This window comes from Podarcis erhardii (assembly GCF_964252035.2).
Source record: "Podarcis erhardii genome assembly, chromosome: 2".
NCBI classification, from domain to species: domain Eukaryota; kingdom Metazoa; phylum Chordata; class Lepidosauria; order Squamata; family Lacertidae; genus Podarcis; species Podarcis erhardii.
Genome location: NC_138498.1, coordinates 24,162,223 through 24,177,671, shown reverse-complemented (window position 1 = coordinate 24,177,671; position 15,449 = coordinate 24,162,223). Strand labels below are relative to the sequence as shown.

The window sequence follows — 15,449 nt, the reverse complement described above, 5'->3', positions numbered from 1 at the left end:
ACTGCATTTTTTCAGGTTATGGACTGCTGAAACCTTGTCACGCATGTGCAACCTGCGTGTGCACAGACGCGCAGAAGTGGGTTGCGAATGCTGCGGGTTGTGAACGTGCATGCCGCACGGATCATGTTCGCAACCCGAGTGTCCACTGTATAGGGAAAAGAGAATCCTTACTAGCCTGTTTCTCTAGAATCAATGCCGCCCAGCGCAGGTGGGGAAACAGGCACAATAGCACCCCACCGGGATCGCGCTGCCGGGGGTGGTGCGCTCCCCCCACACTCCTCTTCCTCCGCCAATGTCTAGAATTGCCACCCTTTGTTCACACACTTTTAATTGGTAAGCCAAATAATGCCATTGACAAATTACTGTATTGATCCCAGTCGTCCTCGTGTTTTTCCACAGTCTTAACTTGTAGCCATTTCAAGATACAGTGGTGCCTCGCAAGACGAAAAGAATCCGTTCCGCGATTCTCTTCGTCTAGCGGTTTTTTCGTCTTGCGAAGCAAGCCCATTGACAGCTTAGCGGATTAGCGCTATTAGCGGTCTAGCGGCTTTTAGCGATCAGCTGAGAAGCGGCTTATCAGCAGAACAGCTGATAAGCGGCTTAGCGCTTAGGGAAAGGGCGGAAAAAAGCGGGGGGAAACCGCGGGAACTCGCAAGATTTTTTCGTCTTGCAAAGCAAGCCCATAGAGAAATTCGTTTAGCGAAGCACCTCCAAAACGGAAAACCCTTTCGTCTAGCGGGTTTTCCGTCTTGCGAGGCGTTCGTCTTGCGGGGCACCACTGTAATTAAAACCTGGAATCAGCGAAGGACTACTTATTTACCCATATGTAAATAGGGATCAATGCTGGTTCAAGCAGCTGAAAAATGGAAAATCCACAATGGGGGAGGGGTTGGATTTGGCTGATTTTGAACAGTCAAGCAACTCAGTATCCCCCTTTCCCCAAATCTTCTCACTGTTTTTGCTCAGTGTCCTTTGCACCTACTTTTCTGCTGGGCCCCCAAACCCCATAATTTCTGTGACTACCTCTTCCAACGTATTGCAGGATTCAATGCTTAGGTTTCACTTTTTCTTTTTATATGGTGATATTTTGCTAGATGAAATAGAAAATATGTGTTATAAGGGGGGGGGGGAAGGCTCCATTTCCCTTGTGGGGGATCCAAGAGCCCATATACAGTCCTTAAGTAGGTTCCCTATCAGAAGGAGAAAATAACAGAGGCCAACCAGAGAATATTGAGAAGCAAGGCAGCTAGTAAGGCTGATCTTTATTAACTGTTGCAACAGGGTGCTCACTGCCACACGCAGAAGGCAGGATGGACCCAGAACAATGGTGTGCAAGCCCTTATATAGACTTTTGAAATTTCCCACCCTGTAGCTCAAGACCACCCCCCAAAACATCATACATACATCGCAGAAGGAGGCGGGCTAGAGCAGAAATATAATGGGCTATAGCGGTCTACAACAGAAATCCTATCTGGCAGGATACTGATAATGGTCACTTGATTGCTTTACCTGGGCAGCCTGGCCATTCCTTTTGAGATGCTAAATACTTAGTTCCTGAATCCAGGTCACAGGCTCACCCTATTCATATACAAACACACCCTTAAGACAGGTAAGCAAAAGACAGTGGAGAGGCTTTCCCATTTCCTTCCTCCTTGCAGAGAAATATTTGAGGTCAGTTTGGGAGGGTCAAAATGGTTTCAGGATTTCTCTTTTGTACTATTTCAGACACGTGGTTTACCGTATTTTTCGCCCTATAAGACGCACTTTTCCCCCTCCAAAAATGAAGGGGAAATGTGTGTGCATCCTATGGGGCGAATGCAGGCTTTCCCTGAAGCCTGGAGAGCGAGGGGGGTCGGTGCGCACCGACCCCTCTTGCTCTCCAGGCTTCAGGAAGCTATCCACTAGCCGTGGGAGACCCAGCTCTCCCAAGGCTAGTGGAGACCTTGCTGGCACCCAGAAGCTTGGGGCGCGCTGAGCTCCGCACGCCCCAAGCTTCGGGATTACCACAGTGCTCCACTAGCCCTGGGAGAGCCGCGCAGCTCTCCCACGGCTAGCGGAGACCCTGCCGGCACCCAGAAGCTTGGGGCGCGCTGAGCTTTGGGATTAGCGTAGCCGTGCGGCTCTCCCATGGCTAGCGGAGACCTAAGCTTCGGGCTTAGCGCAGCGCACCTGGGGGGGAAATAAATTTTTTTTCCTTCCCCCCCCCCAAAAAAAACTAGGTGCGTCCTATGGGCCAGTGCGTCCTATGGGGCGAAAAATACGGTATATACTTATGTGTGTGTTTGCCTTGTAAATTTATGAACATATTATGTGTGTGTGTGTGTGTGTGTGTATATACACACACACACACACACACACACACATATATATATATATATATATATATATATATATATATATATATATATGAGACCTTAGAATTCCTATGACATATGAAAATAAGGAAAGTTCTCTTAACCTACCCCGCAGTGTATCCACTAAGAGGAAATTAAGAGAGGGCTTTTGAGTGTCAATTAGCAGATTTTGCAACATTCTCACTTCTCTGCTTGAGAAGAAGCAATAAAGAACCCAGAACCTGCAAGCAGGAAGGTTTTAATTAAAATTTGAAGGAGCCTTTATTAATGAAGCCTCTTGAAATGGGTTTATCTCAGAGAAATGGCAAGTAGTTGGGGATAATGAAGTGAGAGGTAGGCTATTCACTTCTGTGAAATGGGGTTTGCTTCTGAGTAAACATTACAGAAGGCTGATGACCATGAGACAGGGTAACACTGGTAAATATTGCATTACATTGTGCTGTTTAGAACCTCCATTTTAATTATGTTTCCAGCTTATGGGTAACAATGCTAGGGGAGCTAAAGGACTCTAGTGTGAAAGCTACATAAAATGGATTAAGCATCTTTTTAATTTTCTTCGTTAAACTTTTTGCATCCATGAACTATTGAAATTGGTTCTAGTGTTCTTTGGCCACCACACATATTGGACGGTATGAAATTTGGAAATCTGATCTTCCTGTTTTATGACCTCAGATGCCTCTGAGACCTTCCGCAAAATTGCTGATGACCTTGAACCAGTTTCAACACTCATGCCTGTAGACTAGTTCTGACACAATACTACTTCACTGCACAGTGGTACCTTGGGTTAAGAACTTAATTCGTTCCAGAGGTCTGTTCTTAACCTGAAACGGTTCTTAACCTTTTGCTAATGGGGCTTTCTGTTGCCACTGTACCACTGGTGTGCGATTTCCGTTCTTATCCTGGGGCAAAGTTCTTAACCTTGAGCAACCACTTCCTGGTTAGCGGAGTTTGTAACCTGAAGCGTCTGTAACCCGAGGTACCGCTGTAGTCATTAGGATTTGTAAAGTGATGCACTTGCCTTAATATATATATATGCATCAAAACCGCTAGTTGTTACTCAAGGCACTTTATACAATGCAATGAAATTTAATGATTACCCAAAGCAAAGCACTTTTTGTAAGACAAAATGGGGACAGAAGAGTGAATTTCACTTTTATATGCATATGGCAAAAATTGTTCATATATTTCAATGCAAATGTGCAGACAGAATGGCAAGTTTACATCATAGGGTGAAGGATCCTTCCGTAAATAAATGGGAGCCATATCCTTTTTGTGACTTAATTTGCATCTAGCATGGCTATTGGGAAGTTTTTTTTCTATTCCGAAAAAGAATTGGACATTAATAATACATCTGCTTTGACCTCTGTGAAGTCTATTAAAACATGTTTCCCCTTATGGCGCAGATGAAGCAAGATCTGGTGGTTGACTGCTCCTTAGCAAGTTCCTCCAATAGTTACCTTTATTTCTATTGGTTCGCATCTGAAATTCAGTTTAATCTTGGGCTAGGTCTTTAAAATTTAGAACACCACTTCCATTACTTCCAGATTTGTATTGACTTCCACTTGAGGCCAAGAGCTTCAGTTGATGAATGTGAAAGTAATGCTGTTTTCTACACACACACACACACACACACACACACACACACAAACACACAACCCTTTCATTTTCCTTTTTGCTGATCTTGGATTTTAATTTAGTGTTATGCAGTGCAAAAATTCTGTAGGAGGCTGAATCAGAGTTCCATTTGCTCTTAAAATGCTCCGTGCAAAAGGTCTTACCTTGCCTGATGCCCTGAAGCAAGAAGAGCTAGTTATTTCGGAATTTTAATGTTTTAGGTTAAAATGAGTTGAATACAAAATTGACACTGTTGCACCATCTCTAGTTACTGAGGAGGCTGCTATGCTTGCCTCAGCTGCTCATACTTCACCTCCCCCTTGGAGGTACACTTTGGTGGGTGGGTGTGTGTGTGTGTGTGTGTGTGTGTGTGTGTGTGTTAAAAAACCATAGTTATTTCAGGCTGAAAGAAAGGGAGTGTAGGATATACAGCTACCATAGGCCTGGACCCAAATGGGCTACTTTGAAAAGCAGCTCAGGAGCTTCAACTGGTACAAAATGCAGCCACTCAACTGCTAAGACCATACAGTCAAGCGCTTGTAAAAGGTAAAGGTAAAGGGGCCCCTGACCATTAGGTCCAGTCGTGACCGACTCTGGGGTTGCGGCGCTCATCTCGCTTTATTGGCCGAGGGAGCTGGCGTACAGCTTCCGGGTCATGTGGCCAGCATGACTAAGCCGCTTCTGCCGAACCAGAGCAGCGCACGGAAATGCTGTTTACCTTCCCGCCAGAACGGTACCTATTTATCTACTTGCACTTTGACGTGCTTTCGAACTGCTAGGTTGGCAGGAGCAGGGACCGAGCAACAGGAGCTCACCCCGTGGCGGGGATTCGAACCGCCAACCTTCTGATCAGCAAGTCCTAGGCTCTGTGGTTTAACCCACAGTGCCACCCGCGTCCCAAGCGCTTGAGTATATTGCAAATATTGTTCTGGTTACCAGTAGGTTTCTGAGGCCAGTTGAAAGCACAGGTGATTACCTTGAAAGTCATGAATGGTTTTGGACTGGTCACGTAAGGGGCCACCTACATCTGTATCAACCTGCTTAGATGCCCAACTGCAAAGATAATTTGGTCGGCAGGCAAACAGAATAGGGTCCTCTTAGTGGCAGCTATCTTCCATCTTGTTCCGGGTTGATGGTCAGCTGCAGGTGTCAGACCAGGGAAAAGAGTTATGTTGGGTTTATTATAGAGAACTCAATGAAAATGTCAACCTAGCATATTGTGGCTGTAAAAAAGTCAAATTCTTTATTAAGACCTTCAGACTCATGGAGGGCTCTCATCTAAGTAGGAATGATGGGCCTGGAGAGATAAGGCTTCACAGTGTGCCACTGCTTCTCCTTGCGAGCTTGTTTACAGATACAGATAAAGCCAAGGTATAAAGCCAAAGTTCTTAACCCGAGGTACTATTTCTGGGTTAGCGGAGTCGGTAACCTGAAGCGTATGTAACCCGAGGTACCACTGTATTGTTAGGAGGGGGGAGGCAAAACAAGTCGATCTGCATATGAGGTAGAATGTTGGACTGTGAGTGTTCTGTTGCCTCTTCGCATACAGGAATCAGACTTGGATTGGGAAGATAATATTTCCAGTATGAGTCAAGAACTTGTTTGCAGGATGCAAGCTTCATTTACATCATATGTGTTTTATGTCATAATACTTGGTGAAGAGGCTCGAGGCCTTGGCCTTGTTTAAGTTTTCAGGGTATGAGAGTTCCACAATTGTGGGGCAATGACTAAGAAGGTATATCCATGCATCCTTATAGTTGTCATCGTAGTTTTATTATTTATACTCCAGTGTTAGATGGTGCTTGGAGATCACCGTGACTAGAGTGTAGGAGATTCTTAAAAACTAGACTTGAGCTGTTTACACTGTGCTAACATTTCAAAGGCATATTGTATAAGCCACTGTTCTATTTTCACGTACACGCTTTCCTCCACTATGGAATATATATGGAAGTGTTTTCTTCCTTAGTTTAAGGAGAGTTCTGCGAAAGACCTTTTGGCTTCCAATGAGAATGGCGCTCTGTAAAACTGAGAATTTATGGGATTTGAACTCAGGAGCAAGAATAATGGCTAGTCAGCACATTCTTTATTTAGGCAGCTTGTGAAAGAAGGTAATTTTCATATTTAAAAAGGCACTCATATTTTGCTGATTGAACATCCTGCTGAATGACTTCAGCCGTGACTTCTGTGTGATAATGAACACCAGAGTTTTAGATAGGATTGGACTGAAGCAACCTACCCACCCTGAGTTTGTTACTGCGATTCCAAAGCCTCACTGAAGCACTTCCCCCTCCCTACTGTTAACACATATTTATTAATTTAGAAGATTTCTAAGTCACTTTACGTTCAGAAGACTTGTCAAATCAATGAACAGGAGATAGAAATCAAATACAATTTAACCGAGTTTCAGAGCGTTAAATAGATATCTAATGGTGCACAAAAGAGTAACAGAACCATGTATAAAATAGAGATAAAATAAAATAGAGATCAAACAAAAACTCAGATCTTACAACAATGTAACAATCAAGTACACTGTGAAGAAATCTCAAAACAATGATACAACGCGTAGGTCAAATACAATTAAAAGAAATCAAGCAACATACTAAACAGAACTTGAAGACAAAAAATAAATAAATCTCAAAATGGTATACAGTATAAAAACCAAATGCAGTATAAAGTATTAATAATCAAATAAAACTTTTTAAAATAACCTTATACTATTAAATCAGTAACATCTACAAAGACAGGTGACAGATAACGTCAGATATAATAAAGCATCACAATATTTTTCATGTTATATATTAACATTATTTTCTCCCCAGTCCCCACACTCAAATAGAGACTTTTTAATGCTCTGTGATTATTATAGACTTACCTTTCAGAAGTTAGACCTGTGAATGTAATGAAGAGTCATTGCCCTCATGAGGCATATTAAAATAGTTTTGCTGAACTGAGAATAGTAGTGTGTTACAGAGCCTCATAATGCAGAGGGGCATAATGAAGATGATAACGGGAATGAAATTTGATGCCATAAGGAAAACAAAGTCCTCATAATTTATTTTGGTGCTTAGACCAACAGCTCCACTGCAAAAATAAAAATGCAAAAGTCTAATGTTTCATTTATTGTGTCATTTGACAACTCAGTAGAATAATATTTGATGTGTGTGTGTGTTTCATGTGGGCAATGTGTTTCGTACTCTCTAAGAGCACATTATTGCCATCAAAAGTAATATAATTTGGGAAAGGTTGGCTTCTGATATCTGTAATATTGATTGCATTGGAGATTAGATTCACTCTCTAATATTTATTGCATTGGAGATTAGATTCAGTCTCAACCTATCAAGCAGATGTGATTGAGGCACAGACTAATTTCCATTTGGCACGTAGGGGAGTGAAATTCTCAACAGAATAGGAGAAAGGGAGAGGTCTAAGCATTTGCAGTACCAAATATATGCAATAAATCATTAAACATACCCTGTTGTAGATTTTACTGTCAGCAAGTCCCTGCCTCCATTGTTGTTTAAAACAAAACACAAATCCTAAAAAACCCCACCACATTATTTCAGTGTAACGTTGAAGCTCTTGGTCATAATTGAGAACTAATGACTCTTCAGGTTCAGTGTATTTATTATTTGTATTTTGTCTGAGGTTTAATCTCTTGCCCTCCTTATTCCAGAGATTGGGGTACGCAGCATTAAATTCACAAGCAGGTTAGCACAGAATAAAACTGATAACATTTAAAAAATTTTAAAAGGCAATCCCCACCTCCCGGATTTAAAGTAATATGAAAGGGGAAGGGATTTGTGTCAAAAGACACTGGATTTTTAGGGGGAAAGTATTCTCCTGAAACAGCTGCTGGGTTCTTTCTGTTACTCTCAGTGATGTCAGACCCTCCAAATATCCCCATTTTCCAGGAACAGTCCCAGATTTACAGAAGCTGTCCCGGTTCTGATTAGATCCCAGAATGCCTCGCTTTTCCTTAAAGGTAAAGGTAAAGGGACCCCTGACCATTAGGTCCAGTCATGACCAACTCTGGGGTTGCGGCGCTCATCTCGCTTTATTGGCCATCCCTATTTTCACTGGAGAAATACTGGAGGGTATGGAGTTCTGCAACCCCCCAAGCCAATTTGATTAGCAACCTTCAGAAGACAACTGAATGCAGCCCTCTATAGGGAAGTTTTAAAAAAAAGTTTAATGTTTTATTGTGTTTTTAAATATGTTGGAAGCCAGTTAGATGGGTGTCGTATTAATAACAATAACAATACAGTGGTACCTCGGGTTAAGTACTTAATTCGTTCTGGAGGTCCGTACTTAACCTGAAACTGTTCTTCACCTGAAGCACCACTTTAGCTAATGGGGCCTCCTCCTCCTGCTGCTGCGCCGCCGGAGCACAATTTCTGTTCTCAACCTGAAGCAAAGTTCTTAACCTGAAGCACTATTTCTGGGTTAGCGGAGTATGTAACCTAAAGCATATGTAAACTGAAGCATATGTAGCCTGAGGTACCACTGTAATAATAATTGAAAAAGATGTACCTATTTTCATCAGATAAATATTGGAGGGTATGCGGAGTGGGTTTTATGGGAACTTTAAAATTGGAAATATTTTCCTATGCAAATTAGAGTAATAGAGGTCTTCAGCAAACTGAGTCATATATAGAAGCAGTTGGAATATACCGGTACCCACATGATGTTTTCTCCCTGTGGGGCTCTCACAAGAAACTGTAACTTTTGGTTGCCTTATTCTCCCTAGAAGCTATTGGTGTCTCTAAGTAGGGTTTCTATTTAGAAACTTAGCAATACCTTGCAAATTGAACTCTTGTGACTCTTTTTCTTCAAGGTTTTAAAAGCCTTTATATTCTTCAATATTATAAAAGCTTCATAAAAGGCAGAGAAACAGTTCTACATGGACTAAGCATGGGGGAGGGGGAGCTTTCTGGAGAAAGGGAGGGCTTCTAATTTCCCAAGGCTATTTTTTTTTATTTAGTGTGTCTGTGTTAACATCAAACCTCTCATTTGGGGAGTAAAGAGCTGCTCCTTTCAGCTATGCCTGACCCTGTCTCATTAAAAATAGGCTGCCCTCAAAGAGGTGGACTACAGAGACAGTATTTCTCTCTGAATACCATCATCATCCTGCTCTTTTGAAAAAGAAGCACTCGTTCAACGGAGAGGGGAGGCAAAATCAGAGTGCTAATTATGCAGACAAAAATACAAATAGGCCAGAAAACAAAAAAGCGAGCAAAATAATGACCTTTTTCTTTAGCAACCTGTGTTTAATGTGAACTTTGCTAACAATTCTCCTTTGAGCATTCTTCCCTTTGTTTTGTGCCATTCAGTAGACTCATTCGCACAACGTGCTAATGCAATATTTGCACATAATACGATGCCAAGGTGCATGGCTTGCTTTAGCCGCAATATACGTGTGTTTCACCCTCACACCTTCTGTAGTTGGCAGTGAAACAAACCCCGGAGTGCCAGGCTTAGCATTACACCTGAACCGGTGCTTGTACCATGTTTCTCCCAAAGAAACCATTATTGGGAAGCCAGTAACAAACCTTGGCTTCACGTTGTGGGTTGTTTAGAGAGGGTTATGCTCTCCCATGAGGCTTATGTAGCTTAGCCCCTGGGTAGTATGTAGTGGCAGGACCATGGCAGAAGCTCAACAGCTGTGATCACTCTGGAGACCTGCACCTGTTTAGACTAAGCCATGGTTTGCACTACATCCAAGCCAATTAGAGTAAACCATGGTAGCACACTACATGCAATCAGGTAATTGTGCCACCCTAGCTTTCTAATTAGGGATTTGTTTCCCAGGATTTTTATTCAGTTTAAGCTAAGTGCTGCTTTTCTGCAAATTTAAATGATTATTTGTATTCTGAAAAGGAGTATAGATTTACCCATATCTAATACTACACTTTTAATGAGGGTGAAAGAGGAGAGCGCAAAATATGGTCTGAAGCTCAACATAAAAACAAACAAACAAAAAACCCAAGATCATGGCCACTGGGCCCATCACCTCCTAGCAAATAGAAGGGGAAGAAATGGAGGCAGTGAGAGATTTTACTTTCTTGGGCTCCATGATCACTGCAGATGGTGACAGCAGCCACGAAATTAAAAGACGCCTGCTTCTTGGGAGAAAAGCAATGACAAGCCTAGACAGCATCTTAAAAAGCAGAGACATCACCTTGCCAACAAAGGTCCGTATAGTTAAAGCCATGGTTTTCCCAGTAGTGATGTATGGAAGTGAGAGCTGGACCATAAAGAAGGCTGATCGCCGAAGAATTGATGCTTTTGAATTATGGTGCTGGAGGAGACTCTTGAGAGTCCCATGGACTGCAAGAAGATCAAACCGAAGGAAATCAGCCCTGAGTGCTCACTGGTAGGACAGATCCTGAAGCTGAGGCTCCAATACTTTGGCCACCTCGTGAGAAGAAAAGACTCCCTGGAAAAGACCCTGATGTTGGGAAAGATGGAGGGCACAGGGAGAAGGGGACGACAGCGGACGAGATGGTTGGACAGTGTTCTCGAAGCTACCAGCATGAGTTTGACCAAACTGCGGGAGGCAGTGGAAGACAGGAGTGCCTGGCGTGCTCTGGTCCATGGGGTCATGAAGAGTCGGACACGACTAAACGACTAAACAACAACAACAACAACAACAACACTACTACACTGAGGTGTTTTCCTCTCCCTGCAATGCATATAGTATGTAATGGTGCAGTAAGCAGTTCATTTGATTTCGTTTTGAAGTTTACAAAACATTTCAAGTAAAATGATGCAACCTGTACATGTTTCTTTCCTTACTTGGCATTATATTTTTTAATTCTGGGTTTCATAGTGTAGAACAATAATTTAAGGAATGTTTCTTCTGGCCTTTTATTGAACAAATATACCCTTTGCTGTGTGCTTTTGTGACATGGCTAGAGATTCTCGGCCCTTTGCTTTTCATTGTTTATTGTTTCTGTTAGACAAAAGCTCTAGTGTGCCGCTGTAACTCCCACCACAGTCATGCTTTTATTTTCAGAAAGGAAAATGGGTCATTTTCTCAAAAGCTGGTTGGGGAGAGATGTTCCAAGTTGTGATTTTTCCATGGAGCTGTTTCTGCATACAATTAAAGTTTACAGAATATTAGACTCTGGTTTATCCAACACCTAAGTTAATTATTCAGATACTTTCTACCTTCAGAAATCAAGTGAAAGCCGCAGCAGTGACCCAAATCACCTGCCTCAAATGTCTGCAAGTTGTTGTTTTATTGTGGTAATAGAAATTAAGCTGGGAGACAGTTTAAAAACAAATCGCGTTGCTTGAATCCAGGGTTCCTACACTTGCAGGACGTTCCTGCTGGAAAAGTGGTGGAGAAGTCATCTTCCACTGATATTTCTTTCCCTCCTGTAGCCCTTTTACTCATTGAAAATCTCTTCTGGTGGACTGGATGCCCCTCTAGGACTGTGTGGGTGAGAGAGTAGGGGGCTGCAGCGGGGAGTGAAAATGGGCAAAAATCACCTGTCTACTTTCTCTCATGGGAGCCTACACTGGATTGCAGTCCCCTTCCTCAAATGAAAGGGCAGCCCCCCCCCATTCTTTAATAGCTTTTGTCTCTTTTTAGCAACTGTTAATTTTAAACATCTTTTGAAAGTTTTTAATACCTGTTTTTAACTGTTATTTAATGAGAATTTTAATGTTTCATTTTATATTTTTGTGGACGTTTTAGAGGGGTTTTTTTGCAATCAAGCAGTATATAAATTTTGTTAAATAAATATAATTTAAAAATAAAGGATTTGGCTTTCTGCAGATGCATTTATGTGTCTGTATGAAGCCAGACAGTGAACTGGTAGGACTAGAAAGTACAAAACATAATGGTATGGAATTTAACTATGGCTTTCTGCTTTCTACACTTCTCAGTGCAGAATTGATACCTGCTTTCAGTTTCACTGTGAATTGTCCACCATCTCTTCTTCTTTTCTATGCAGAAACTGTGGAAAACAAAAGTGTTTTATCTGCTAGGTTGTGTGTGTGTGTGTGTGTGTGTGTGTGTGTATGAGAGAGAGATTATCACAAGAATAAGGTGATTATTATAATATTACTTTCCATATGTATGGAGACATGTACTTAAACCATAACTTACCGGTAATTCTTTTGGGCAACTTGTAGATACAGTTTCATCTTAAAGCCACCCCAGCAGTTCTGAAAGGTAGGTAATGTTTTGAGCCCAGAATTATTAGATGCAGTCATTCTTAATACATAATGATGCCTCTGGCTGCTTCTAAAACTTCACCAAATGTTTGACTTCATTGGAAATTTTGGTGAAATTTGCTGTTTGTTTGTTTATTGCAAATGAATGTGAACCAAATGTTCTAAGCTGAAAGCAGGTGGGTTTAAGGTCAGCAATACAAAACCCATACGTTGATAGTTAATATTTCCAAAGCAGAACTTTCCGTGACATATTCCCTTTATTGCCCATCACACAAATGACCACATGGGCATCTTACAGTCTTCAGTTCAGCATGGGAGAAATCATTGTATATTGCCACTAAATATATCTATTGACATCTCTGTCTCTTGTCTTTGGGCAGTAAAATCACAGAGGGGGTGGCAGCAAACTAAGTGCGGTCTAACTTTGTTCATTTTACCTGTGATTCCTAGCATGAGACATACTGGCATGGTTTTTATTAGGTCATTAGCAATAAGTTGCTAAATGCCACAGGTAGAGCAGAATAAGTATGAACAAGAGTTCCTTAATAGAATACAGTATGCCTCCTATTATTCTCCCAGCCATGCTCTGAGCAGAGTTGTTATGGAATCCAGAAATGCTTCACACTTACTTCTCTAGGTGTTATTTGCACTAGCCTGAATCTAGTGCTTGCATCATGGTCCTCCATTCCAGTGAAAAGGAGTGAAGTGAGGTGGTCATTCTGGAAGAGGTGTGGGCAACCTTTGGCCCTCCAGATGTTGCTGAACTGCAACTCTCATCATCCCTGGCCAGTGGCCACACTAGCTGGGGCTGATGGGAGTTGTAGTTAGAATCATAGAATTGTAGAGTTGGAAGGGACCCCAAGGTCCAGCCCCGTGAGATGCAGGAATCTCAGCTAAAGCATCCATAACAGATGGCCATCCAAACTCTGCTTAAAAACCTCCCAAGGATAGAGAGTCCACAACTTCCTGAGAGAGACTGTTCCATCTATAGTGGGGCTGCAGATTGCTCACCCATGCTCTATTAGATCAGCACCAGGTTCAGTAGTTGTTGTTGTTGTTGTTGTTGTTGTTGTTGTTGTTGTTGTTCTGCAAGGGAACACAAAGTCAGTTAAGAGAAAATTCATTGTTGGATAGAGTAGTGTGAGGCTTCCTCTTCATAACTGAATGGGAATTTCAGGGCTGAATAAAGAAAACACACAAGGATGCAGACAGCACAGTGGGGCTATTGTATCATATGGGCAATATAACGTGCTAAAAACTTGTAACGCAGAAAAGTCTCTCAACATTGCCTAGGAATGGTTTTTAAAATGGTTTTGCTCATCTCACAATAGAGTATAGACAGATAAACTAAAATGTGAGCAGGCATGCCAGTTAATTGTTATATAATTTTTAAAAAACCAACTTACAATAACATTGTTTTTCGACATGGGCTCTGCGGGTTTGTGTGATTACCATTGTTCAAAAGGAATTTTAATCCGTAGGGAGCATACTCCCTTATACTGAGTCAGGCCATTGATCCATTCAGCTCAGTACTGCCTGCACTGACTGGTAGCAGCTCTCTAGGGTTTCAGACTTTCTCAGTGCTGCCTGGATATTCTGGGATTGAACCAGTGCCTTCTACATTGAGAGCAGATGGTCTATTGATGAGCAACAGGCATTCCCCTAGCTGTTTCTGTGTGGTTGAGAAAAATACAAGTGCATTAGACAATTTACACAATAAGACACTGTCGACGATCCTGCTTTATCAGATCAGCTTAAGTTTCTTTTCTTTTTGCTGTGGGGGATTGATTTTTTTAAATAAGCACATCCCACTAATATTTGTGGGCTAGGATGTGCTGAATGAGAAACTGAGTGCAGGTGTTATTGACTTCCTAAAAAAAATGCATGAGGGTTTGAGGACACAACATTACTGTTGTTGTCCTTACTAATAATCAAATAATCTCCCCCAGTCAACCCACACCCGCATACCTAATGCAGAATTTAGCATTCCAAGCAGTCGGTTCTTTTGCTTGCCCTTCTACTGTTGTTTTTCTCCAGATCTAGCTCCAAATCGCATGCATTTAAATTGTTGTTGGCCCAGTGGGACTGAAAACTATGTCTGATTTGACCTTATATTTTAAAAGGGTATCTGTATTGACACTTCATTATCCAACACATTGATAATTGCTAGAAATCCAATCCTGTTTCCTCCTGCTGCGGGAAAAGTCATGGGTGCTCTTTTCCTACCTCTGGTACAAAGGGATCCCTAATCTCCTTGCTCCTAAACTGGGGAGACATCAAAGAACTGTATCAGGGATCCTCCTCATCTGTATTTATCAACACATCGGATGGAACTATCCAGTGCTGTCCAACTTGAGTCATATAGGATACTACTTAAGATCTTGTTACGGATAACTTTAGCTGCTGTCACCAAGGATAGGAATGGGCGGTCCACTTCTTGGGTGTTCATACTGGGGGTAAAAAGAACTGGGCTATTCCAATGAATAGAGGTGGCAAAGAGGTGTGTTGTTTTTTTACTTTCGTCACCTTAACATCAGTTTTCATAGGCTTCTGCAGGGGTTTCCATTACCCCACACAAACCTATAGAAAGCTTATCAGTGCTGGCAATATCACTTACATAAGGGTTTTTGGGTTGCAGGAAAACCTTTTCTTTCCCTTTGAATCTTTGTCTAATCCTTATTGTTCGTCTATATATTTTCAGTACGAGATGCAAGAAATCTGATTCCTATGGATCCAAATGGACTTTCAGATCCATACGTGAAGCTGAAACTTATTCCAGATCCTAAGAATGAAAGTAAACAAAAAACAAAAACCATCCGTTCCACACTTAATCCACAATGGGGTGAGACATTCACATTGTAAGTTGAAATTTGATACTTTTCCTAGTGATATTTCCGATTGCATACATCATCATGCGTTTTAATAAATTAACAGAACGGCACCTATTTTTTTCTCCTCTTCATTCTTTTCGTAGTAAGTTAAAGCCTACAGACAAAGACAGAAGATTATCCGTGGAAGTCTGGGATTGGGATCGGACAACTCGGAATGATTTCATGGGCTCTCTTTCTTTTGGAGTGTCGGAACTCATGAAATCACCTGCATGTGGATGGTAAAAAGCTCTTTGTTATGAATATGTTACTAATGCATTGCTATAATTATGGGTAATAAATCCTATTGACATATTTAAATATTTCCTAAACGTATCACCTGTGTCTTCACAGAATGCACAGTGTTGAAAACCTCAGTCAATAGATATTGAGGACAAAAATCACACAGAAACTAACTATTCTTTTTTTA

At 41.6% G+C, this 15,449-nt stretch overlaps 1 protein-coding gene across 3 annotated transcripts in view; it reads left to right on the top strand.

Annotated features, from left to right (window-relative positions):
• The window catches only part of PRKCA (protein kinase C alpha), a 204,225-nt gene that overhangs the window by 138,464 nt on the left and 50,312 nt on the right, over positions 1-15,449 (top strand). For all 3 annotated transcript variants that reach the window (XM_081849659.1, XM_081849658.1, XM_081849660.1), the window contains exons 6-7: positions 14,854-15,010; positions 15,127-15,261. In XM_081849659.1, the coding sequence (XP_081705785.1) occupies positions 14,854-15,010; positions 15,127-15,261 (292 nt within the window). The remainder of the gene's footprint in view (positions 1-14,853; positions 15,011-15,126; positions 15,262-15,449) is intronic.